General features: G+C 51.5%; 1 protein-coding gene across 2 annotated transcripts in view; it reads right to left on the bottom strand.

The window, feature by feature from the left end:
* Nucleotides 1-13,933: 13,933 nt before the first annotated feature.
* Nucleotides 13,934-26,331, bottom strand: part of LASP1 (LIM and SH3 protein 1) — a 34,044-nt gene continuing 21,646 nt past the window's right edge. For both annotated transcript variants that reach the window (XM_056128039.1, XM_056128040.1), the window contains 3 exons: nt 19,292-19,433; nt 18,941-19,041; nt 13,934-16,429 (listed from right to left, as the gene is read on the bottom strand). In XM_056128039.1, coding sequence (XP_055984014.1) covers nt 16,256-16,429; nt 18,941-19,041; nt 19,292-19,433 — 417 coding nt within the window. In that variant the 3' untranslated portion in view covers nt 13,934-16,255. The remainder of the gene's footprint in view (nt 16,430-18,940; nt 19,042-19,291; nt 19,434-26,331) is intronic.

The raw sequence follows: 26,331 nt of genomic DNA, 5'->3' as shown, positions 1-26,331 counted from the left end.
TAAAGTAAATGATTGAAAACAGAAAATATAAAATGAAAGAAAGTAGTTATTTTTCTGTCAGCAGAATCTTAACAAATATTTGCACTTTTTTCTAAAGCTTTCTTCTTCTCTTAAAGAGTAAACTTGAAAGAAACTGGAAGCATGGATTATTAGGACAGCCCACAAAAGAGGGGCTTTACTTCACCTAAATAAGTGGATTGCAAGATGCTCCAGGACTGTTTCAGTCTGACTAGCAATCTTCCACTATCACTTTTGTTATTAAAGTAGAAAATAATCATGCTTATTGGGACTGAAATAATGCTGGGATCCTCCTAGATCTTGCCATTTTTTTCTGGGGTTTGATCATTTTCTTTCTAAATTCAGAGTCCTTCCCATGCGAAGAGTTTGGCTTTCTTTCCTCAGCTCCTTAACTGAGCTCCTCTGGAGCTAATGAAGGGAAGAAACTCTAGATGATATATGGGAATTACCCACAAAAGCAGGCTCTGAATTGTGAGAAATTCTCAAATATTGGGGAACAAGGGCTCAGAGATTTAATAGAATTGAAGAAAAGTGAAGATTGTGGGAAAATATAAAGTATGATAAGATTTTACTGTTATGTAGCAGAAAGCACTTACCTTCATTTTTGGAGTGTCAGAAGTTAACTGCCTTTCTTTGATGGATTGTCTAGTTATAATTCCATTAGAGGTAGTGATTTTTTTTCTCTCTAAAGTTAACATGTACAAGGGCTGGAGCGATAGCACAGCGGGTAGGGCGTTTGCCTTGCACGCGGCCCACCTGGGTTCGATTCCCAGCATCCCATATGGTCCCCCGAGCGATTCCTCAGTGTAAAGCCAGGAGTAACCCCTGAGCATCGCTAGGTGTGACCCAAAAAAGCCAAAATAAATAAATAAATAAATAAATAAATAAAATAAAGTTAACATGTACAAATTTAGGCAAAAATGAAACCCTTGCTTATATCCTGTTTTAATCTTATTCTCAATATAAGATTTTACTCATGGCTAAGTTATAAAAATTAAAAGTTGACAGAAACAAGAATACAAATTTTTTTAGAAAGGGCCAACACTAGTTAGCTTTTTCTTTTGTCTCTCTTTTCCTATACATGCTTTGGAAAGCCTCCTCCATTTATAAAAAAAAAAAAAAACTGGTGAGCCAAACTTGGGAATATACCCTGCTAGGACTTTTGAGGAAAAAAGAAATAATGGAAAAAGTAGAAACATAATATAATATTTTTAGTATAGTGTTGATTTTTTTGAAGGGAGGCTGAACAACTCACAATGCTCAGGGGTTACTCCTGGCTCTACACCCAAGAATCACTCCTAGTAGTGCTCTGGGGACCATATAGGGTACAGGGAATCAAACCCCAGAAGCTGTGTGCAAGGCAAACACCTTATTCGCTGTACTATCTCTTCGGTCCCTTTCATTCTTTTAGGGAAAAATGTGGCATTATTAATTTCTTCCATTTCTTAAATTTTCCAGATCTCCACAGCATTATTTTCAGCAAGTTTATAAAAGCATAATTTAATACATTTTTATCTGGATTTTAAATCTCATTGTATACCTGAACTAACATGTCTGCTGTTCTACATTTTTTTAATTTACATTGTTTCACTATTCTAAGTAATTGTGAAATTATTTTCTGATCTTTCCCAGAAATTTGGAATGTAAAAAAAAAAAAATCTATGGAGCTAGGGTGATAGTACAGCAGGTAAATTGCTCGCCTTGCATGTGGCTTACCCAGATTCAATCCCTGGCACCTTGTATCGTCTTCACACCCTGCCAGGAGTGATCTCTGAGCATAAAGCCCTGAGCACTACCATGTGTGGCTCCAACCCCCCCACAAAAAAAAACTGATTCATGGGTTAGGGGCTATTTTAAGAAGTAAGCACAATCCCACCATAAATAATGCTGAACTAATTCCCCAGCACCACATTAGCCCACAAGAATCACAGGATATTGTTTTGGTGTCCCCCAGAGCCACTAGAGATTAGTGGCCTGAGCCCTCCAACTTCTGCTGGATGTGGCCCCCATAAAAATTTTTTATTCATTTTTGGGTACAGGAGATAAATATCTTCTTACGAATAAAATGTAAACTGGTACATTTCTTCTTTCAATTGTTAATAGATAAAAATAACCTTGAGTCCAAATTTGCGATATCTTCAATTTAGCAATCCATTTTGTGTTGCTAAGATCAAACCCAAGCCTTAGCACATGCAAGGCATGAGGCACATCCCCAGCCAAAGGATTTTTATTTCTACTAAAAAGCAAACTCAACAACACATAATCATTATATTTCTTTTTTATTCTTGTTTCTAAGAATACATATTACATATAAACTTAATACAATATTACTAGTAAATTAGTGACATTATTTTTCTTAGAAACTAAAACATTTGTATCTTGCAGAAAAATTCTGCCTTATATGACACCAAAACATCTAATTTCAGCACTTCTTTTGACAATTCCTTCTCATGCCCTTCAGACCCCTCAGCTTTATCTTGTTCCTGGTGCAGACAGTAAATGACTCTACTTGTGAAGCAGTTCAAGCATTCAGGAAGTTCAAGACATTGCTTCAACTTGCTGCCTTCCCTGGCATGAACAGGAGGCCCCTTTTTCACACTTTTTAATCCTCTGATGACTTAGTTCATGCTTCCAGTTCTTCTGTAAGAAAGATTTTATTACGAGGATAATTATCTTCTTTGGAAATTAGAGCAAGCAAGTATCCATAACAGGGCACAACACAAAGAACCATCATATGTCGATAAAAAAAAAACACAAAACTGATTTCTGCCTGTGATTATTACTTAAGAGTTAAGCTCTTTAATAGTATTCAGCTGTATGATTACAGATTTTTATGCCAAATATTTTGAAGAGTAAACACACAAAGCTGCTACAGAAACCTTTTTGTTATTGAACACCTAATTAGCAGTATGACTTTACCAATTTCACAATTAGGAGACTGTGAAGCCTCTAAGAAATCAGGCTAGAGGATATACCCCTTGGTTTACTGAGACACCTCTAAGATGGGAGAAATGACCTAAGAGATTGCTCTACAGGATAGTATTCCGTAGGTTAAAAAGGTGCCAGCGGACTAAGAACACCTTTATTTTTCCAATCAAGAAAGCAAATATATAATTCCAGAAAGTTCCTCTAGTAGAGAGTTAAAAATTAACCCTTAAAAGGCTTTTAAAATTAAAATATGTGTAAATATATGTATATATTTATATTCTAAGACCACTGGTTTCCTAAAGATGCACAAACCTAAAATATATGCATTGCTATTTTTAAAGTTATATTTATGGAAAAATGTCTTTGATGCCTAAATATTTAATATTTGCTAAGTTTTATGTTATATTTTTAATAAAAGAAAAATATTTCTAACTTGTTCAGTTTGTCATGCAAGTCACTGGATTTGTGATTCCTTTGTATTATTTTTTTATGAAGGAAACTTTTATATTGGTTTTGGTGTTTTAGCCCCTATATTATCTCTCCAGCCCCTTGTGTTTTGTTTTGTGGTTCTGGGAGTTGAAACCCTGCCCTCCTGCATACATATCATGTACTCCCTCTGCAGAGCTATCTCTCATGCCCCCCATTTCCTCCTAATCTGTAACTTTGTTTGTATTTTTGGTCATGCCCAGCAGTGCTCAGAGGCTACTCTGCTTAGAGGTACTGTGTGGTGCCGAGCATCAAATCTTGGGCTCCAACATAAAAATCATCTACTTCCACCCTTTGAACTATTTCCTCAGCACTGGTTTTATTTTGTTTAAAACTGATGGAGGGGTGTGCGAGCCAGGGGTGGGGGGTTGCCGAAAGATAGTACAGGGGTTAAGGTGCTTGCCTTGGGACCAGAGCATTTGCCTTACTCACAGCAGAGTTCGATCCCCAGCATCCCATATGGTCCCTTGAGCACCTCCATGAGTAATTCCTGAGCAATGTTGGGTGTGGCCCAATGTTGGTTCAGTCCCAGGTAGTGTAGATAGTACCAGAGCACCTCCAATGGTCACTCCTTAGCACAGATTCAGGAATATCCCCTGAGCATCATCTTGTATGGCCCAAAACACAGTTGAATGCATAAATAAAACAAACAACAACAACAACAAAACATGGGAAGGGCCAGAGAGATAGCTCAAGAGGCTGAGTACCTGTTCTGCATGCAGAATACCATGTTCAGTCTCTGACACCACATGAGCCAGAGTGGCCCCTGAGAAATGTCAGATGTTGTCTCCCTAAAATTTTTAAAATTTAGTGGAGGGTGGGGTTGGAGAGATAGTACAGCAAGTAAGGAACTTGCCTTGCATGCACCTTACCCAGTGTATCCACGCACTGCAAAGAGTAATTACTGAGTGCAGAGCCAGAAGTAACCCATGAGTATTGCTGGGTGTGACCCCCCAAAAAAAAACAAAATAAAAATTTTTATGGATGGGGGTGAAGTTAGAGATGACTCAATTAGTACAATACATGCCTAACCGTGTATGAGGTGTTGAGTTCAATCCTTGACATCCTACCCACATATACCCGCCAATACCACCTACATGATCCTAGTGTTCCTGAGCCTGGCAGTTACTCTCACATTGATGTGCTTACTTAGCATCGCTGAATCAATGAAAGCTGCTCCTATCCCAAAAATAATAAATCAGGTTTTAGCAAAACTTGACTTTGAAAACACTATTCTAGGCTTAGTAAATATTTAGTATGATAAAGCCAAAATATGTGATTTATAATAATTTCCTACTGTTCAAGTGTTTTATTGAGAGAGATTCCCGTTGTTTTTGACGGGAATTTAAAATACTATTAGGACTTTCAAATGATTAGAATAATGCCAATACCCTTTAAAAGCAAGCAGATGTGGAACTGGAGTGATAGTACAGCAGATAGGGTGTTTGCCCTGCAAATAGCCAACCCAGGTTTAATCTCCTGAGTGCAGAGACAGGAGTAGTAACCCCTAAGCATTACCAAGTGTGGCCCCAAAAACTAAATAAAGGCAAACAGATGTCCTGAAATCTCACAAATCATTTCATGTGATGTTTCAAACTCAGAAAATTTGGATGTTTTGTATCCCTTGAGAACAGTTGGTATTAGATGGTTTAACTTACCTTTTTAAATTTTAAATTATTTTGGGTTTTGTGCCACACCCAATAGTGCTCTCAGGGTCTATTTCTCAGTTCTGAGAAATGCTCACTAAGTGATCACTCCTGGTGGAACTTAGGGGACCATAGAATGTGCCTGGGATTGAACCTGGGTGACCTCATGCAAAGGAAGTGACTTATCCACAGCAGTATTTTTTTTTTTTTGCAGGGATCACCACTTGGCAATGCTCAGAGGTTACTCCTGGCTCTGCACTCAGGGATCACTCCTGGCGGTGCTCGGGGACCATACAGGATGTTGAGGAAGAAGTATCTGTCTTGAGCTTATCTTTCTTTCTTTCTTTTTTTTTTGTTAGTGGAGAGGGGCATACCTGGTGATTCTCAGGGGTTACTCCTGGCTCTGATGCTCAAGAATTACTCTGGCAATGCTCAGGGGACCATATGGGATGCACGGGATTGAACATGGGTCAACTGCGAGCAAGGCAAACACCCTCCCTCTGTACTATCTCCAGCACAAGAAAAACTTGATATAGAAATTTTTAGCTGGAAACATGGGACTAGGTCAGAGAGTCAAAAGAACATTTTAATGGTAAATATCGTAACAAGGCCTCTATAGAAACTAGCGATCAGGGGGCTAGAGTGATAGCACAGTGGGCAGGACATTTGCTTTGCACGTGGCCAACCCGGGTTGGCCACGTGCATCCCATATGGTCCCCCCAGCACCTCCAGGAGTGGTTCCTGAGTGCAGAGCCAGGAGTGACCCCTGAGCATCGCTGGGTATGACCCAAAAGGAAAAAAAAAAAAGAAACTAGGGATCACTCCTAAATGTGTTAGTCCAGAGCCATGCTTCTTACATTAATCTTCCAAATTACTTCTCTTTTGTTATATGCATTAATCTTCCAAATTACTTCTCTTTTGTTATATGCCACCATGCACTATTATACTGTTATATAACCCTTTTACTTTTTGTAGGAGGACCTGGGGACCATTCCCAGTAGTACTCAGCCATCTGGGCCGGATGGTTCAAGGCTAGAGACCAAGGTCCCTAAACAGCTTAAGCAAACTATGGGGTCAATATGTTTATACATAAACATTTTCTCCTCCCAATGTAGTTATTGACACCAAAAAAGTTTTGTAGTTGAATCTTGTCATATTGGAAAGAGAAGAAAAGGCAAACAATTGCAAGATTTATTTACTTATTTTTGGTCGGGGTGCCTCACTGGCTGTGTTCAGGGTTTACGCCTGCCTCTGTACTCACGAATCACTCCTGGTGGTATTCCTAAACCCCTGTCCTTATCTCTTGCTGGCCCACAGAATTATTTACCTGGGCCTCCTTCATGCACAGCATGCACTCAGCCCTTTGAGAAATCTCTCTTGCCTCTAGAATTTTTGTTTTTTATGGCCCACACCCAGCAGAGATCAGGGCTTACTCCTGGCTCTCTGCTCAGGGATCTCAGGGATCACTCCAGGCCGGGATCAGAGACCTTTTTTTTTTTTTTTTTTTTTTTTTGATCAGAGACCTTTTGTGGAATCTTGGTTGGAACCTGGATGGGCCGTAGTGAGGTGAGCTCCTTACCACTGTACCAGCTCACCAGCCTCTAGAATTAGAGATTTTCAATTCCCTAGTTCAACTCTTTCATTTGTCAAAATAAACTAAAGGTCTAAAAGTCAAATGCTTATTGAAGGTCACATAATTCACTGTCAAGATAAAGTTCTAAAACAGTGTTATTTTTGCAGTGCTGGAGATTAAACCCATGAAAATGAGGCATGTGCTCACCCCTGAACTACATAGCTGATTGGAGCTGTAGTTTTGTTTCTTGGTGAGAGTTTTTATTCTTTTTAATTTTTACTGAACCACCTTGAAATAGTTACAAAATTGTTCATGATTGAGTTTCAGTCATACAATGTTCCAACACCCTTCACCAGTGTATGCTTCCAGCCACCAATTGTCCGGTTTCCCTTTCACACCCCTCACAAGCCTGCCTCTATAACAGACTTTTTTTTTTCCTCTCTCTCTCCCACCCTTTTTTCCTCTTAGTTGAGTTTCTGAATCCAAGTTTTACATTTTATTTATGACCTATATTATGCTACACAATTTTATTTATTTTTAATTAGGGGGAGGGGCAGGGGAGACTTGGAACTATGCATGGCAGTGTTCAGGAGCTGCTTCTATCTCTGTGGTCAGGGATTACTTCTGGCACTGGGGGGTGGCATATGCAATGATGAGGATTAAAGACTGCATGCAAGGGAAGTCATAACCCCCTGAACTCTCTCTCCAGCCCAGTTTGATTGGGGGTGTGGAGGGGGTTGGGCCATACCTGGTGATGCTCAGGGGTAATGCCTGGCTCTGCACTTAGGATTTATTCCTGGCAGTGCTCGGGGATGTTGGAGATTAAATCCAGATTGGCTGCATGCAAGGCAAACACCCTACCCACTATACTATCTCTCCAGGCCCAAGCCAAATTTCTTAATGTGAAAATTTAATCATTGCTATGGATTAAAAGCTATTAAGTTAATCTTTCTCCTTGTTTGTTTTTAAGCTAGAAGGGGAAAATGAAATGTAGAACAATTATGAGGAACTTTTCAAAAGAATACCAAAGATTTGGAGCCTAATTCTACTTTGGACCTTCAAATATGTCCCCCCCCCCCCAACTGGTCAGAGAAATACTTTGAAAGTTTGGTTCCCTCTCCCAGAAAGAAACAGTTGACAATATTGTCTTTAAAAAGTAAAAAGCATTCATTTGGGAGTAAAACAAAGATTTTCCGCAAGTAACAAGTATAGCCATCTCATTTCAGTGATTTATAATTCAGTTAGGTGAAGAATGAGGACAATGAAATTACTTTGTGTCTTTAAAATGATAAGCTGGAACACACATGGTAGGGAGTGGGGAAGATAGGGCAAAGCTTCAAAACTCAAACTGAAGTTTCTACAGCTAGGGAGTAAGATAGGGGAACCACACAACCCCAGATTGTAAGATTCAGAGTGATGCAGTGATACCGTGACGCCGCAGATGAAGACAGCCTTGATCTGACAGGGGAACCCTGCATGTGAGGAGAAAGGAGGAAACAGACCCTCAGGCCCACTGAGACCCCCGGGGCAGGGAGCAAATGTAGACACTGGAGCGAGTCTACATTTCAGCTTTGTGTGTTCTCAGCTGAAAATGCAAGCCACGCAGTCCTCCCGTCCCTGCACCCTGGTGCCAGTTCAGACGGTCTCCTACTTGACAGAGGCCAACATCCTGAAGGTTCTCGAAGAGGTCCGCAGGACAGCCAGGGTGTCGAGGCCTCTGCTGGACGGGAAACCAGGAGCTGTGGGAAACCCAGAGCGAGGGCGGCTCAGACGGGCGCGGTGTGAAGGTGCCAGCTCCCGGCCCCACCCGTGGACAAAGGCGAGAACTAGAAGCTTCTCTGCTCTCCCCCAAACCCCATGCTGGGAAGGAAAGGCGCACTCGACCAAACCCAAGGAAATTCCACTCTGCGCTCGCTCAAGTGGGAGTGTCACTGATGAATTCATGCAATTATGCGAGCATAATTATAACCCCCTCGGCTGGCCTAGAAAGACGCGCTTCACCTTTAGTCCCCGCTAGGAAAACCAGAGCAACTTGGAGTGTGAGCGCCTGGCTCGGAAACACGGAGGCGCCCCTTCCTCCCGCCACGCACGGCCGCCCCCCACGCCCGCTGGACGCCTGCACCTTTGCGGGGTCCGGCTCACCGCCTTGCCAATCATTCTTCTAAATGAGGTCTCAGAGAGAAGTGGGGGGTTGAGGCTGCTTTTCGGAGGGGGTCTGAGCCATGCTCCATCAGGGCAGCTTGAGAAAAACAAGCTCCCTTTGCATGCAGGTTTCTCAATCAAAACCCGAAGGAATGACCGATCAGAAGCAAAAATAATAATAATAATAATTTTTAAAAAAATCTACCGATGCGTCAGAAGACGGGCTGCGGGACCAGTCGGCTCCATCCCCGGCCGCCGGCGCCCCTAGAGCAGATAGATAATGTAGGACAGGACCACCAGCCCTATGATGGCAAAGAACATGAGGATGAAAATATCCAGCATCGCGGAGTCCTGGGCCCCGCGGCCTCGAGGTTCCAGGCAGGGAGAGTCGGCGCCGAGCAATGGCTCCCTCGCCCCTCCCGACCCGCGCCCCGCCGCCCCTCCCCTCCCCCACCCGGGCCGAGCGGGTACCTCCATCCCGCCCTCAGCCCGCAGCCAGCCAATCACTGAGCCCCAAGGGGTAACCAGGGAACTGCCCGAATTAGACTGGGCAGATCCGGAGAGGCTCCAGGTTCCCCCCGGCCCCGCCCCGGGAACCGGGTCCCACTCTGGAGCCCGCGGGATGGGGGCGCGGGAGGAGCGCCTGATCCCTGTCTCCTTCTTCTTTCCTCTCCCTCCCTTATCTCGTGGGTGAGAGTGGGTGGGCCCTCAGCAAGTTAGGAAGGTCACCTTGGGGTATCTTCTGGCCAGGACGGCGGTCTCAGTGGGTATCTGCGGGGGGGGATGGCGCGAGAGGGGGGAGGGCGCTCACACCTGTCGTTTCAACCTCCCTGCAAGATGTCCCAGATGAGGTGCCCAGACAGGAAGGACGGCGCAGTGGTGGACTGGGAACAGCGGGGACCACCCCAGATCTGGCTGCTACCCCCTGCGAGTGCCCAAGCGCCCTGTGCTGTCCAGCTTAGCTTGCGCTTACGTAGCTTCCTCAACCCCATGGTGGTCTCAAAGTGACCCACTTATTTGCACCGTCCAAAGAAGTACCTTTGGTTTTGGGGCCACACCCAGTGGCTTTGTGCTCAGGGTCCTGTGTGGTGCTAGTAATTTGTGGTTAGTGACATTCTCTCTCTCTCTCTCTCTCTCTCTCTCTCTCTCTCTCTCTCTCTCTCTCTCTCTCTGCTCCCAGAAAGCAGCTTTTATAGAGAAAGAACAAGGGAAGGGGTGAGGGAGATGGTTCAAAAGGCTGGAGCATGTGCTTTGCATGTAGGGAGCCCAGGATCCATTCCCCCAAGTCTCTGAAAAAGAAAAACCAGGTCAAGGCCAGTGGATATGGTGTTTACCTTGCACACAGCAAGGCAGATTGAACTCTAACTGAGTGTGATACCCCTGCAAGGAATGATCCCTGAGCTCAGAGTCAGGAGCAATACTGGGTGTGGCAAAGAAAAGAAAAGAAAAGAAAGGAAAGGAAAGGAAAGAAAAGGAAAGGAAAGGAAAGGAAGAAAGAGAGAGAGAGAAAGAAAGAGAGAAAGAGAGAGAGGGAGGGAGGGGGAGGGAAGGAAGGAAGGAAGGAAGGAAGCAGAGGGAGGGAGGAAGGGAGGGAGGAAGATGAAGCAAGCATGTTTTTAAGGAGCAGGCTGAGAGATATACAGTGGATTGGGCATTTGCCTTGCACTTGGCCAACTTGGTTCAATCCCCAGTATCCCATATGGTCCCCCAAGCCTGCCAGGAGTGGTTTCTGAGTGCAGAGCCAGGAGTAACCCCTGAACACCGCCCAGCATGGGCACAAAACTAAAACAAACCCAAAAAAATCAACTCAATTTTCTTTCATTTCTTTCATTTTTTCCTACATTAAGAACAATTCCCTGTGACTCATCCGAGGGCAAATATCCACGGCTCCCCCTAAATCGCTCTTTAGCGGGGTTTGGGGGTAGTCACCCCTCCTCAGGAATTAGACTTTTTTGTTGTTTGAGGGGGCCATACCCAGCAGTGCTCATGGCTTACTCCTGGCTCTGCACTCAGGGATCACTCCTGATGGCTTAAGGAACCATATGGGGTGCCAGGGAACTGAAAGTGGGTTTGTCCGAGTGCCCGAGAACAGATGACTGGTTAAAGAAACTTTTGTACATCTACACCATGGAGTACTATGCAGCTGTTAGAAAAGATGAAGTCATGAAACTTACATACAAGTGGTACTACATGGAAAGTATCACGCTAAGTGAAATGAGTCAGAAAGAAAGGGACAGACATAGAAAGATTGCATTCATCTGGGGAATATAATGTAACAAAATAGGAGACTAACACCCAAGAATAGCCGAGATAAGTACCAGGAGATTCATTCCATGGCTTGGAGGCCAGCCGCACATGCTAGGGGAAAAGGCAGCTCAGATAGAGAAGGGAGCACCAAGTAAAGGGTATTGGGAGGATCCTCCCAGGATGGGAGATGCATGCTGAAAGTAGACTATAGACCAAACATGATTGCCACTCAATGTCTCTTTTGCAAACCACAGGACCCAAAAGGAGAGAGAACAAAAGGGAATGCACTGCCACAGAGGTAGGGTGGGATGGAGGGTGGGGGGTGGGAGGGATACTGGGATCAGTGGTGGTGGAGAATGGGCACTAGTGGAGGGATGGGTACTCGATCATTGTATAACTGAAACCCAAGCACAAAAATTTGTAAGTCTGGGGGCTGGAGCGATAGCACAGTGGATAGGGCATTTGCCGGGTTTGATTCCCAGCATCCCATATGGTCCCCCGAGCACCACCAGGAGTAATTCCTGAGTGCAGAGCCAGGCATAACCCCTGTGCATCGTTGGGTGTGACCCAAAAAGAAAAAAAAATTGTAAGTCTACAACTGTACCTTGTGGTGTTTCACTAATAAAAATTTTAAAAAAGAAAGAAAGTGGGTTTGTCATGAGTAAGACAAGCACCCTACCTGCTGTACTATCTCTCCAGTCCCAAAACTACTTCTAGTTTTTTTTTCATTTTTGTTTGGGTCTCACTCCATAGTACTGGGGCTACTTTAGTGCTCTGCTGGGGAAGCAAACCCACGGCTCCTCCTCCAGCCCCTGGTCCAGGCTAAAATGCCTCCCTTGGCCCCAGGAGGTGGAGCACACAGCTTTCTGTGGGCAGGAGACTTGGCATAAGCCCTTCCCAGTTGCCTGCCTGTAAAATAGCCCGAAAGCCCCTCCACTTGACATTGCTTCCTGTTTTCCTCAGGGAAGCTCTAGGGTTGAATAATAGCACCTCCCCAGGGACCTCTGCAGGGACCTCTGCAGACCAATGGGGACAGCCTGTGAGCGCAGGACAGACCCAGGGACACCATCTCCTCACGAGTTCGCCCAGCACTGCTGGTACCGGCCACCTCCAGCAGCCCCACACACGTACCTCCATAGCGCCTTTCTCCTGGCATAAAGGCTCAGGTTAGGGGGAGAAGCCCTTTCCCTCTGCACCCACAGCAGTCCTGAATCCAGAGAACGCACCCTACCACACTGCACCAAGGAGGGGAAGCCCGACTCTAAGAACTGCTGGGGCAGCTGATGGCAGTGGGGGCTGGGGTGGGGGCCTGGATCCCTTCTCTACTGCTGTGCCCTCCCCAGCCCCACGGAGTGAGACGGGAGGCAGCTAGCATCCCAGGTAGAGGCCAGGCCCAGCACACCTGGAGCAAAGCAGGTCGCAGGGGAGATGCTGAGAGGCAGGAAGGGCACAGGCAGGTAGGCTGCTGCGGCCAGCAGCAGGCCTGAGACAGTGCCACAAGGTGGGTACTAAGACTTCCACCAGTGGCTGCCTTCCCGGGCCTCCAGGCGACCCACTGGAAGGGGGACATTGCAGTGGTTATTTCTTTTTGTTTTGTTTTAGGGACACACCTGGCGATGCTCAGAGGTTACTCCTGGCTCTGCACTCAGTAATTATTCCTTGGCAGTGCTCAGGGGATCACATAGGATGCTGGGGATCAAACCAGCATGGGGTTGGCCGCATGCAAGTTCAAACGCCCTCCCTGCTGTCCTATTGCTCTGGCCCTGAAGTGGTTATTCTCACTCACCAAAAGCCAAAGGAGAAAATATGCACTCAAAACACCCACCCCTTTTTTCCCCAGTGTTTGAGCCACACCCAGCAGTGCTCAGGAGTCACTCCTGGTGGTGACTGGGGCAGCACATGGTGCCAGGACTCCTGTGCGCGAAGCAGGAACTCAGCCAGTTGAGCACTATTCTCCGGGCCTCAGCACCCTTCATAGGGCATTGTGAAGGCTGCTGGATCCTCATCACTGTTCACCCCTCAACACAGCTGTGCTCTGAGCAGGAGTTTGGCCATGGGTGGCTTCAAGTGGCCAGTCCCGCTCACTCAGGTTGCCAGCAAAGGCCCCTGGAGCAGCTGGCTCCAGGCCGAAAGGAATTAGACCCGTAAACTGCCCGGGTGCAGGCAGTGACTTGGGAGCTAAGGGAGGGAGGGGCTGGAGGGGATGTCCCATAAGGAGGTGCAAACCTCCCATAGGGTGTTTGCCTTGCACATGGCTGACCCGGGTTTGATTCCCAGCATTCTATATGGTACCCTGAGCACCGCTAGGAGTGATTCCTGAGTGCAGAGCCAGGAGTAACACCTGAACATCTCCGGGTGTGACCCCTCCCCACAAAAAGAAAGAAACCTCCCACTGGGGGCTGAAGCAGCAGGTAAGGATGGAAGTCTGCCTTGCGTCTGCCTTGCACACGGCAGACCCGGGTTCGATTCCCAGCATCCCATATGGTCCCCCAAGCACCACCAGGAATGATTCCTAAGTGTAGAGCCAGGAGTAACCCCTGTGCATTGCCAGGTGTGACCCCCCACCCAAAAAAAAGAACCCTCCCACCTGCTGGGTTGCCTGCTTCCAAATCAGCCACTGGCACACTTGCACCCTGAAGGCAGCAGGCTCTGAGGAAGACAGGGTCAGTGCCCCTTGCAGTATGCATGCGCGCGCATGCGCACACACACACACACACACACACACACTCACATTGGCTAATGCCCCCAAAATACAGAGCACAGGACCTTGGAGCCCAAATCATACAGGACCATACACACACACACACACACACACACACACACACACACCCTCACACACACATACTCACATACACACCCCCACACCCTCAGAGCCAGAGAGAGAACCAAGTCCGCAGGTAAAAATCATACTTTTATTTGAGTCACGGAGAAAGATTCACTTGTGGTCCAAGTCAAATAAATGTTGAGAGTCAATAACAGGCCAGAAAGATTTGATCCCAAGCACAAGCCCACAAGGGAGGGGACCAAAAACAGACCGAGGAGACCCCCGCCCCATAGAAAAGATGAATGGACGGACGGTAGCGCAACACGGATGAAATGTTTGGACAGCGGCAAAGCTCACATGGTCATTTCTTTTTTTAAATACAGGTTTGTGGGGTGTTCTATTTTATTTTTCCAGCTCTTAAAGAAAAAAAAAACGGGGGGGTAGGGGAGAGCCAAAGTGCATGTGTGAGGGGGGTAAAGGGCAGAAATGAAGCAGGAAAGTTTTCCCTTGAGGGACAGGAGGAAAACAGGAAGCGACGTGGAGAGAAATCCCTTTCTCTGTCCAACTTCTTGTATTTATTATTGGTCCACTGAAGTCCGGCTCACATTCTAGCTCGGACCTGTCTCCTTCCCAGGGTGGACGGAATACGAGACCACTGTGATGTGAAATAAAGACTGAGGGCTTGCCTGGCCCTCCAAGTCTGTGCCCTTCCACAGAAGGTTCTGGAAAGGAACAAGGTCCCCCTCAGCACCAGTGGGACAGTCCCTCCTCTCTCTGGAGGAGTCAGAATAGCTCCCCATTTTAGGGTGGGAGGGGCACAGGGCCTGCAGCGAGATTCCAGTGGTGGGGATTTTGGCTTGGAAAGGAAGGGGAAGCCCTGAACCAAGGGCCACTTCCGGGGACCCCTCTGGGCCCTCAGCCAGGTGTTCTCTGACCTTGAATCCATGTTGTGCTTTGAGATTGAGAGGAAATGGAATGAATGAAGGCATTCCCCTCCCACAAACATGCCCAATATAAAACGCTCCACCAGCCCCCCTCTTAGCTGGGCTACAGGAAGAGGGAAGGTCTAACAGGTCCCGCCTCGATTTGGAGGTTCCTTTCCGGGTGATCCCACAAGCAGTCCCAGACCCTCTCGAGGACTCAGGGGATGAGCAAGCACAGGGGAACCAGGACGGAGCGGTCCCAGCCGCCACGGGGAGGAGGGACCTTGAGATAGCACCGGCTTCCCTCGGCCTCCCCGGGCCTGTGCTTCCAGTTCTGTAGCCCTGGGACCTCCCTCTGCTCTGGGGGGCTTAGGGGTGGGGCCCAGAGTGAAGCACCCCTCTGTGTAGGAGACACACAAACTTGTCCCCTATCTCTAGAGACAGGGCACATGAGGTGGGGGAACAGAATGCTGTTTCCAGAAAGCCTTCTTCCCCCATCAGTATCTCCAGCCCCTACATCCATCCTGCCCGTGCGTAGCCCAGCACGCTGGGGGGACGGGCGGGGACCTGTGTGGGGCCCGGGGAAAGCCGTTTTCCCAGGGAAGCAGGGCTGTCTCCCCTCATTGTGGGTTTGAGGAAACTGGGGTGGGGGCGCAGTCTGCAATCAAGCATATACCCCCAGACGCCTGCTCACTGCCTCTGCTCACACCAGCTGGCCCACACCCACACCCCTCGTCCATCACTAGGTCCTAGATGTGAGAGCGCCCCGTGTGTGGCTCTGCCAGCAGGAACGAGCCATCTTCCCCTGAGGATTGGGGGGCCTGGCCAACACCGTCTCAGGAGCTGGCCCTGCGCAGGCCAAGAGGCCCGAGGCTTCCTTGCCACCAACCCCCCCACCTCCCTTCAGGACCCCAGCTTCCAGCCAAGAAGGTAAATCTGGGTCCCTGAAGATTTGGGAGGGGGGGTGGGGGAGATGAAGGTGGGGTGAGGAAAAGGGCGGTGGGAGCAAACACCCCTTTCTGTGTCTGCAGCTGTTCATCCTCCACCCCTGGGGGGAGTCCCCCCAACCAGGTTGGGGGGGTTAAAAATCACAGTGTGAAAGGGACATACATGGAGAGGGAGAAATGCACCCCAGGGCAAAGCCCTCCTCACTGGGCCCTGCCTTAGAGCGGGACCCAGCCTGTGCCCATGGCAGGTGGGGTCCCATGCTGAGGAATGTCTGGGGGTTCTGGGCATCTGGGCTCACCCAGCTCTGGAATGTTCCATGTGCGAGAAGTGGGCAGGAGGGTGTGAGGGGGTAGGAGAGAAAGCTGAGGCAGGTACCCTGGGGATATTCAGACCAGCCCCAGGGGCCCAGCCTCCTGCAGAGAGACGTGCCCCTGCTCCAGTCAGAGAGAGAAGCAAGGAGCGGAGGGGAACTGGCCGAGGAGGGGGGAGGAAAGACGCTGTCTCGGGTTTGGGAAAGCAGAGACATGGGGGGTGATGGAGGCATGGAATGCTCTGGAAGGTGCTGGAGATGCCTGGGTGCTCAGATGGCCTCCACGTAGTTGGCCGGCAGCATCCCGGTGTCGCCCGTGCGCTCCACCGTCCCGTACATCCAGCCATCGTCGATCTGCTGCACGTTCACAATGGTGTCCCCGTCCTGGAAGGAGACCTCGTCCTCGTCGGCAGCACTGTAGTCGTACACGGCGCGGTACCGCTTCTGCGCGGAGGGGACACAGTCAGCCCGGGACCCCCAGCCGCCTGCGCGCCTCTCCCCACTGTGCCCTGGGCGGAGCCCGCGGCCAAGGCACGAACATGTTGGCACCTCAAGACTCCAGCTCCAGGACCAAAGTGACAGTACAGAGGGCAGGGCGTTTGCCTGCACATGGCTGACCTGGGGTTCAATCCCCAGCATCCCATGAGCACTGCCAGGAATAATTCCTGAGTGCAGAGCTAGAAGTAACCCCTGTGCATCGCCGGGTGTGACCCCCCCCCCCAAAAAAAAAAAAACACTCCAGCTCCAGGGCCAGAGCGCTAGTACAGCGGGGAGGGCGTTTGCCTGGTACAGGCCCAAGCCAGATTCAATCCCAGCATCCCACAGGGTCCCCCAAGCCCTGCCAGGTGTGATTCCTGAAAGCAGAGCAGGAGTAAGCCCTGAACACTGCCTGATGTGTCCCCCACCCCATCAGGGGGAAAAATTAAATGATTCGACCCCCTTCAGCACTTCTACACCTTTCTCTTTTCTTCCAGCTCCCCTTCCGCCCCAGAAGCCTGCCCCTTTTGGGCAGACACTTTGCCCTCTCTCTCTCTGTCCTTCTTGAAGGCACAGTGGTTTGTAGTACTGTTACTGAAAGGGTTTCATGCTCTTTGTTTTTCTGGTGGGGTCACACCTGGCACTATATGGGGGTTATTCTACTACTGACACAGTGCTCAAGGTCACTCCCAGCACTGCTAGGTGTCCATGTGTTGCCAGGGGTGGGAATCAAACTCAGGCCTCCTACCTGGAAAGCAGGGGCTTGGCCCTGCAAACCGTCACCCCAGCCCCTCAACGTTTTCTTTCCAGCAGCAGCAACCAGTTCCACCAACCCCCAGATGAGCTCAACCTCGCGTCACTGACGCTGCCTCCGGCTCAGGTCTCTGCACGTCTGCAGCCGGCAACAGCCTCCCAGCACGTCCCGTCTGCCCTCGACTTCCTCTGCCCCTTTTTAACACTGTGGCCAGTGCCATCTTACCACTCTCTATAAACTCTCGAGCTTCGATGTCCGGGGGCCACACCCAGCAGTGCTCCCAGAGATGTTGGGGGACCCTCTAGTGCGGGAGATGGACCCTGACACTGCCCCCGATTCTGTGAATCGTCTCCCTGGCTCTTGATAGTTTGATTAGGGAATGTTCCCGGCAGAACTAGGTCCAGGCCACTCCTGATGGTGCTCAGGGGCCACCAGGGGCCACTGATGAAGCTGCTGGTGCAGGTTGGCACATGCCAAAGTGATCTTAAAAGCTCCAAGTAGAAGGTGCTGGAGCGATAGCACAGCGGGCAGCTAGGGCGTTTGCCTTGCACGCGGCCGACCTGGATTCGATTCCCAGCATCCCATATGGTTCCCCAAGCACCGCCAGGAGTAATAATTCCTGAGTGCAGAGCCAGGAATAACCCAAAAAGAAAAAAACAACTCCAAGTGGAGCCTGTCACTGTGGAGGGCCAGGGATCACAAAGGACCCGCTCCCCATCACCTGGGCCTGTGGCTCAGGGTCATCCCTGGGTTATCCTGCCTCAGGCACCTTGCACCAGCTGTTCTGGCCTGACTCACTGCTTCCTCTTATCAAGGCTCTTGGCTGAGGTCAAGAGAGAGATAGCACAATGGGTAGAGCTCTTGCCTTGCACACAGCTGACATGGATTCAATCCCCAGCACCACACGTACTCTGAGTACAGACCCAGGAGTAACCCCTGAGCATCGCCAGGCATGGCGCAAAAGCCAAAGCAAAAACAAACAAACAAAAAAAAGGCCCCAGTGCTCATCCCCTCTGACCTCACCACTACCCAGTCCTGCTTGTCTCCTGCTGGAACATTCTCTGAGGGGAGAAAGGGCTTTTGTCAGGGATGAAAGCCATGTTGGGCAAGGCTTCCAGACCGCCTGTCGGGAGCCCCACACTCCAGGAACCCTCGCAGGCCGCCCACGGAGGCGCCCATCCTGGCGAGTCGGAGCCTGCAGCCTTGTACGCCAGGCCCCGTCCTGCCTGAGCACTGGGCACTGTGCGGGCCGGCCCCGGGCATGGAGGAGTCGGGGGCTGAGGATGGGGGCTGAGGCATGGGACACGCGGCCGCCCCATCCCCTCACTTATCCAGCAGAGCTGATGAGTCGGTGTCCCCCTTGGAGATCCCTTGGTGATTGCTCTGCCCCTAGTGAGCCTCTGGGGGTCACACAGGAGAGTCACCCTCAGGGACCATCTCAAGGAAGCTCTGAGGAGCCGTGGGGAAGCTGAGAGAAATGCAGGGCCACCTACCAGGATGGCCAGAGGGTGGCGCCTAGATCAGGGGCCCAAGGCACACGGGCTTCTCAGGTTCCCAGGAACGTGTGGAAAGAGTGGCTTGTCTACACCCCAGTCAACAGCGGAGAGGGCCGGAGCTGGGAGGCAGAGACTTGAGACCTCCGGGGTGAAGCCCACCACAGCCTCACACATGTAGGAAGTGCCGGAATGCCCAGTTCCCCCAGCCCCACCTGGCCGGGTACTCACCCCGCCCCCGCCTGGGGCGCTGCGCTGTATGGAAACTGGGGCCGCTGGCTCCTTGTAGCCGTAGGACTGGGCCACAGGCTGCTGCTGGGGCTGCGGGTAGACTGGGGGGGAGGGACAGGGGCACGGAACGGTCAGCTCAGACCCAGCCCCCCAGGTCCTCCCCTCCCTGACGCCCGCAACTGTGCTCCAGCCCCCACTTCTCAGAACCACAACGTGAGCCTCCACTATTCCACAGCCAGAGCGAGGTACCCCCACCCCCCAAAACTCGGGGTCCCTGCCCAGGTTCTATCCCCAGGCACTCAGGATGGGACCCCAGGGTGCCCCGGGCCTCCCTCCCACCCCCTGGCTCACCCGGGGCACTGGCCGGGATGTGGTGCTGCTCCTGCGGCCGCCGGTAGCTGCCACCATCCTGGGCATCTCTGCGCTCGGGCTCAAGGCCATCGCCCACACTGGGACCCATGCGGCTCTTCTCAAACTCCTCGTGGTACTTGATCTGCAGGAGGCAGAGCACACGGCCCACCCACGTGAGTCGAGAACCCAGGGCCCCATGGGGTGGGGAGCGAGGTGATCCTGGCTTGAGGAACTGAGCCTTGAGGAGGAGGTGGGACAAAGGCTCCCCTGCAGTGCAGCTGGTAGATGTGAGGGACCGAACCAACATCCCTGTCTGCAGAAGCATCAGCCCAACGATGGAGACTGTCGTTCCCTGCGCCTGGCACCAGCCTCCCCGCACCCCAGAGTCCCTGGGGCCTGCCATTGGGGCTTCCTCTGGGTCAGAAGTAGGAAGTGCCATTTATGAAGCTCCTACCAAGCACTGGGCTCCAGGCCAGGTACTCCGGGAGGATAAATTCCAGCCCTGAGGAGCAGAGGAGAAAGGACCACACAAGGCAAGCAGGGAGGTGGAACGCCTGAGAAAATGCAGGTTCCAGCTCCCAGGGTCCAAGGGTCAGGAGCTTCTGTCTCCTGTGGGCCCCGTCTTCAGGTGCCAGAGCCCACCCCGCCGAGGACCCACACACTCCTGACACAAGGTACTGGGTTGGCCCTGCAGGGTATGTGCACCTTGGAAATGGGGTCCCCCCCCACAGGGCAGGCTCTAAAAATGGACAGAAAGAGGCCAGGAGCAGGGCCCAGGGGAGGGCACAGAGAGCAGAAGGCAGGGTGAGGGGCCAGAGCATAACACAGTGGGGAGGGCACTGCCTTGCACCCAGCCAACTGAGCTTCGAACCCCGGAATCCCATAGGGTCCCCTGAACACCACTAGGAGTGATTCCTGAGCACAGAGCCAGGAGTAACCCATGAGCACCACCGGGTATGGCCCAAAACCTTAAAAAAAAAAAATCTCAGGGGCACGCTGCCTGCACCCCATCCTGATGACCAAGTGGGGGAACAACTTCAGAAGATGCTCAGGCCAATGGTTCGAGAACTCCAGGTGTGCTGGGCTGACCTAGGGATGGCGAGGAAGTAGGACAGAGCTGAAGCACCCCTCACCCCCAGAACACTCCAAGAAACGGCCCAGGGCTGCTCCGCAGAGTCCATTGCTGCCCTCCTCCCCTCCCCAGCTTCCTGCCCAGTGATTCCCAGTGAAATAAAAGGAGGTGGAGGAACACCCGGGGCAGAGGGTCCCCTCGCCATCTGATACCCTGGGGGCCACAGCAAGAGGGGACCCCAGCATCTATTTCACTGGAGGCTGAGTTTGCACAGAGCAGTGAAGTGTCGTAGTAGGGCCCAAGTCAGCTGCTGGAAACACCTGGAGCTTCTACGGGCAAAAAGCCCAGGAGGCCGCAGGACGGGGGGGTGGGGGGCCTCCCGGAGAAGTGCAGCTCCCAGCTGGCCTCGGCTCCCCAGGTCTGACTGCAGCCACCCCCTCCCCTGCAGATGTGTCCCCAGAGGGACATTCTCGGACACAGCCAGTGTCCCTCTCAAACTCCTGAGACTCGGGGTACAGGCGACTCTCCCTGGCAGACCCTACACACGGGTGGCTGGAGGCAGCAAGGTCTACGTGCCCATAAGCCACCTGCCCCCTGGTGTCTGTGCGGCAGGAATGACCAGCTTCCTGTTTGCGGTCTGCTGCCAAGGGGCCCAGCCACTCTGGAGCAACAGCGGCTGGGGGTGGGGGTGGGGGCGACGTCCTTCTCTGGATGGGTCAGTGACAGAGAGCCTGGAGAGGAGGTGGAGCCTGGGTCCCAGCCAAGGGGCAGGACACTCCCCGCCCCAACCCCGTGCCTGACCTGGCTCTTGCCACTGGGCCTTGGTTTCCTCATCTGTTGAGTGGCCCCAGGGCCCTGAGCAAACCAGAACAGAGAGCAAGGCCAGCAGGTGGTGGAGTCTGGTATGGAAACTCAATCTGGGGTGGCCTGAACACCAGCTCCTTCTCCAGGAGCCACCTGCTAGCACTCACAGCCAACCCGGCCCTCACACAGCCCTTCAGAGAGGCACGCACAGACCCAGACACCAGCAGGAGCAGCATGTCTGCCCTGCACGCGGCCGACCCCATGCAGCATCCCATCTGGCCCCAAGTCCTGCCAGAGTGATCCCGAGTGCGGAGCCAAGAGTGAGCCCTGAGCACTGCCGGGGGTAGCCAAAAAATAAAAAAAGAAAAGAAAAATGTCAGCAGCGCGCCAGCTTAGTAACTTGCCCAAACACTGGCCCTTTGTAGGAAGCTGGCCACAGTAGGGACAGGGGGGCAGGACAGGAAGGGACCACTCCGACAATGATAGGGGAAAGTGGTCCATTTGGGCGCTGAAAGGAGGTCAAGTGATGTGCATGATATCCTTTCAGGAACAGTGCTGCAACCCACCACAGTGCCTAAAAGGGAAAAAGGAACATGTCGGCCAGAGAGGCAGGCTGGGGACCAGAGGGAAACTGAAGGCACGGGTGAAGGGATTGGTGTTGGGACATTGTATGCCTGAAACTCACTTAAAAAGAACTTTTGTAATCTGGTGATCCATTGCAAAAAAACAAACAAATAAACAAAAACTGCCCTGGTGGGGAAAGCTCAAGTTGGGTGTGGAGAGAGAGAGAGAGAGAGAGAGAGAGTTGTATGTGTGTGTGTGTGTGTGTGTGTGTGCGCGCGCGCGCGCGTGTGTGGTTTGGGGGAGGGGTTTCTGTACATTCACAAGGACCCGAGTTCCATCCCTGACACTAAGCGCCCGCCCCAGCACCACAGAGTGGCCCTGGTGGACCCCCCAGCAACAGAGGCTCAGGAGGCCCCTGCAGGGGGTCTGTCCAACGCAGGGGCAGGTGCAGCCCTGGCAGTCATGTGCACCCTCCTCTAAGGCAGAATCGGGCGACACACGCTGTTCCCACGTGGTGCACTTCCCAGTAAAGAAGGTCATCTGGTTTGGAACGAGCAACTCATCGGCCAGCATCTATTTTTATAATGGCGCCCGCCCACAGCCCCACTCATTTCCTTCTTGCACCGAGAACAAGGTTTCTTTATCACTTCCATTTTACAGATGAGGAAACCAAGGCTCAGGAGTGCAGGGGGTAAGTAGGAATCTGGTCCTAAACACGGGTCACATAGCAAACATAGAACTGGGCTTGACTTAATTTGTAAATGGAGAAATGCAAGTTAAAATTACAACTGGAGGAGCTGAAGCGATAGTCCGGCAGGGAGGGAGCTCGCCTTGCACGTGGCGACCCAGGTTTCATCCCCTGAACCCTTGCAGGAGTGATCCCTGAGTGCAGAGTAGGAAGAAAGCCCCAAGCACTGCCAGGGGTAGCCGAAATAAAGCCATAAATATAAGCTGTGTGTGGGAAGCTCTGGGGCTATGACTGTGTTCCCTCCAGGGACGCGAATCGGAGGCTCACTTGGCTGCAGTGAGGCAGGTACAGCCAGCAGCACTGGGCCCCAGGCAGCATCACCAGGAATTGGCTCAGCCTGACAGAAGCCCCCAGGATTGGACTCCTGACGTTGGCTTGGAGGCAGGTGCTCTAAGCCAGCATCCTTCAACCTGTCTACATCCACCAGTCATCACATGTCCTCACTGGTTCATGAATCAGCAGTTCCATAAACTTGGGGGGTGGACCAGTGGTTCCCCCCACTGCTCCATGGACTGGTTCCAGCACAGCTTGCCAAGTCACTGAGCCCAAATCTTTGCCTCCGTGCGAGATGGTCTGACCTCTGGAGACGGCTCAGTCACTGGTACCAGCGCAGGAGGATCCAAAGGTGGGACTCTAACGTCACCTTTCCCCAAGCCTAATTAGTAGAGGATCCTGTGACAATGACCCGGAATACGGTTCAAATTGCTTTGCGGGTTCCAGAGAGAGAGCTCAGGAGTAGAGCATTTGCCTTGCATATGTGTAAGTGCCTGGACTCAATCCTCAGCACAAGAAATATAATAATACTTCTATTATCACATAGAATATTAATAATAGTTTCCAGTGGCAAAAGCACCAGAGAGATAGTACATCGATTAGGGTGCTTGCCTTGCATGTGGCAGACCCAGATTCAACCCCCGGCATCCCATATAGTCCCCTGACAAATGCCAGGGGTGATTCCTGAGCAGTAATCCAGGAGTAACCCCTGAGCACCATTAATTGTACACCCTCTGCAAAAAAGAGAGAGAGAGAGAGAGATAAACTTTCCTTGCAAGCAGGAACCCAAGTGTTCGACCCCCACCTTGCACATGCGCACCAAGCACAGTTCCAGGAACTCCCAGGGACCTGCTGTGTGCACTCTCCATAGACGAAAGCACAGACCAGCACAAGATCAAAGATACAAAACAGGGTTGGAGCCATCGTCCAGCAGGAGGTGTTTCCCTAGCACGTGGCCCACCCAGATTCTATCCTCAGTACCCCATACCGTCCCCCAAGCCCAGCCAGGAGTGAGCTCTGAGCACAGAGCCAGGAGTAAACTTCAACACTGTCGGTGTGGACAAAAAAAAAAAAAAAAAAAAACACGCCTAACTGTACAAAATTGGAAGAGAGATCCAGCAGCATGACCCGCCAGTACAAGGCCCTGGGTTTGGTCCCTGCACAATGTGCTCCTGAGCACCTCTACGCGGGGCCCTTAAAGAGAAACCAAAGTTCAGGACCCCAGCTGAGTGTGTCAACTCCAACTCCACAGCCAAATGTGTGGGCCCCTTTGGTACTTCCCTGGCACCACAATGGGAAAGAAGAGGGAAAGGAGATCCCGGGGGGCTCCTGGACATGGCTGGGCCCAGCACCCCCGATTCAGGACCTGGAGAAGCTTCCTGACTCTCTGGTAATGTGGCCACACAGGAACGCGGGGGAGGTTCACAGAGCCATGCCTGAGCCCATTCCTAGATACTGACTCAGGGGGCCTGGAAACAGGGGCGGACCCCGTGGCCTCAGGGAAGATCAGCATCTGACAGACTTTCATGGTTCTCTCAGACCAGGTCTCCCAGCTCTGCAGTCCCAGCTGAAGCTCCAAAGGCAGAACCATATCAGGTTCCAGTAACTTCCCCGGCAGCGAGAGGGGCTCTCGCTGGGGCTCCTGAGATATCTATCTCCTGAGGTGTGGGTGTCTGGGCCTGGGTGAGTTACCAGCCTTCTCAGACATTACACCTCCACTCACTGGGGGCGGGGGAGGAAGGAAGACCAGGTGCAATCAGCTGCCTGTGGAATATTCTGGAAGCTTTCCAAAAAGGGAAACAGGAGGAGTGGACTTGCTTGTTCTGGCCCCTCCCCCAAAGAAAAAAATCCACAGGTTGGAAGCAGTAAGTCGGAGGTGGGGGGGCAAGTCTTGAGTGTCTGGGGAGGAAGCTATGTGGTGGGGGGAGCGGGGGGAGGAGGGAGAAAAGAATGGAGGGAGGGGCCGGAGCAGGTAGGGCCTTTGCCTTGCACGAGGCTGACCGAAGTTCAATCCCAGCACAAGGCCCTGGGTTTGGTGTACACACAAATGTGCCCCAGAGCACCTCTACGTGTAGCCCCTCAAGAGAAACCAGTTTGGTTTGGTTTGGTTTGGTTTGGTTTGGGCATGGCCAGACGGTACCCCGAGCACCGCCAGGAGTAATTCCTGAATGCAGAGTCAGGAGTAACCCCTGAGCATTCTCACATGGGAGCTGGAGAAATAGTAGAGCAAGTAGGGAGTTGCCTTGCACGCGGCCAATATCCCTAGCACCTCATATGGTCACCCCCAAGCACGGCCAGGAGTGATTGCAGAGCGCAGAGCCAGGAGTAATCCCTGAGCACTGCCGGGTGTGGCCCCCAAAACAAAACAAAATTAAAAAAACAAAAAGAGTGAAGAGCTTGCTTACTTGCATGTGGCCGACCCCAGCTTTACCCCTGGTAGAGACCCAATATGGCCCTCTCAGTTCTGCCAGGACTGACCCCCACGATGTTCAAGCAAACAATACTGCTGTGCTATTGCAGAACAATAAGATTTTTAAAATGTTAATCTTAATTTTTTTTAATTTTACAAGGTGGTGTTTAGGGGTTACTCTCACTTTTGATTGGGTATTCAGGGGTCACTCTCATAAATTAGGGGAGACCATGAAGTGCCAGGTATTGAACCCGGGGCTCCTGTGTGCAGAGAGTATGCTCTCGCCCTGAGAGCAATATCCAGAATATACAGACAGGAAACAGTGCTCAGCCGCAGCTGAGTTACCACGGCTCCCCACATCAGCCCACACCAGGAAACGCAGGTCTCAAGAGTGTTCTCAGAGCCAGGGACGTGGCCCCGGGCAAAGAACATGCCTGGCCCACTCAAGGTTCTGGATTTGCCTATGGTCACCAGGGTTGGCCCAGGTGCCCACCCCCACAAAGAAAACAATGAATGTGGGGGTGGGGTGGAGGCAGAGCGATAGTACAATGGGTAGAGGGCATGCCCTGCACACAGCCAACACACGCCGGATTCAATCCCCAGCATCCCATATGGTCCCCTGAGCATTGCCAGGATTCCTGAGTGCAGAGCCAGGTGAGAGAGACTCCAAAGCAAGCAAGCAAGAAAGAAAGGAGGAATGCCCTGACAAGGGGGGGGGGGCGGAGAAGTGGGGTGGAGAACCTGGGGTCAGCTAGACCACCTGAGACTGAGGGCCCACAGCCTCTGCCCTGCACTCAGCCAGAGTGACAGCAGGCAGCTGGCTGAGCCCTGCCCGTGCCACATAAAGACAGTGGCCTGCCTGGTTCTTCATATGTGAACCCCGCTGGCCCAGCCGAGGGCACACCCGCAGCTCTGCGCGGGGAGCTGGTGCAGGGGTCAGCTGAGCCTCACAGCACACCCGGTCCCACGCGGCCTCCTCAGAGCTGCACGGGCCCTTAGCAGAGCAGAAAAGCTAGCTCGATCCTCTGCAGAGTGTGGGGCCCCTCTCCACCCTGCTCCCGCTCTACACACACACACACACACACACACACACACACACACACACAGCCGACTCTGCTGACCAGGCTGGGGTGCGGCTGGCTGGGGTTTTGACACAGGAAGGAAGGAAG

Source organism: Sorex fumeus, unplaced genomic scaffold (genome assembly GCF_029834395.1).
Source record: "Sorex fumeus unplaced genomic scaffold, SorFum_2.1 ptg000063l, whole genome shotgun sequence".
NCBI lineage: Eukaryota > Metazoa > Chordata > Mammalia > Eulipotyphla > Soricidae > Sorex > Sorex fumeus.
This window is presented reverse-complemented; position numbering and strand designations above follow the sequence as displayed.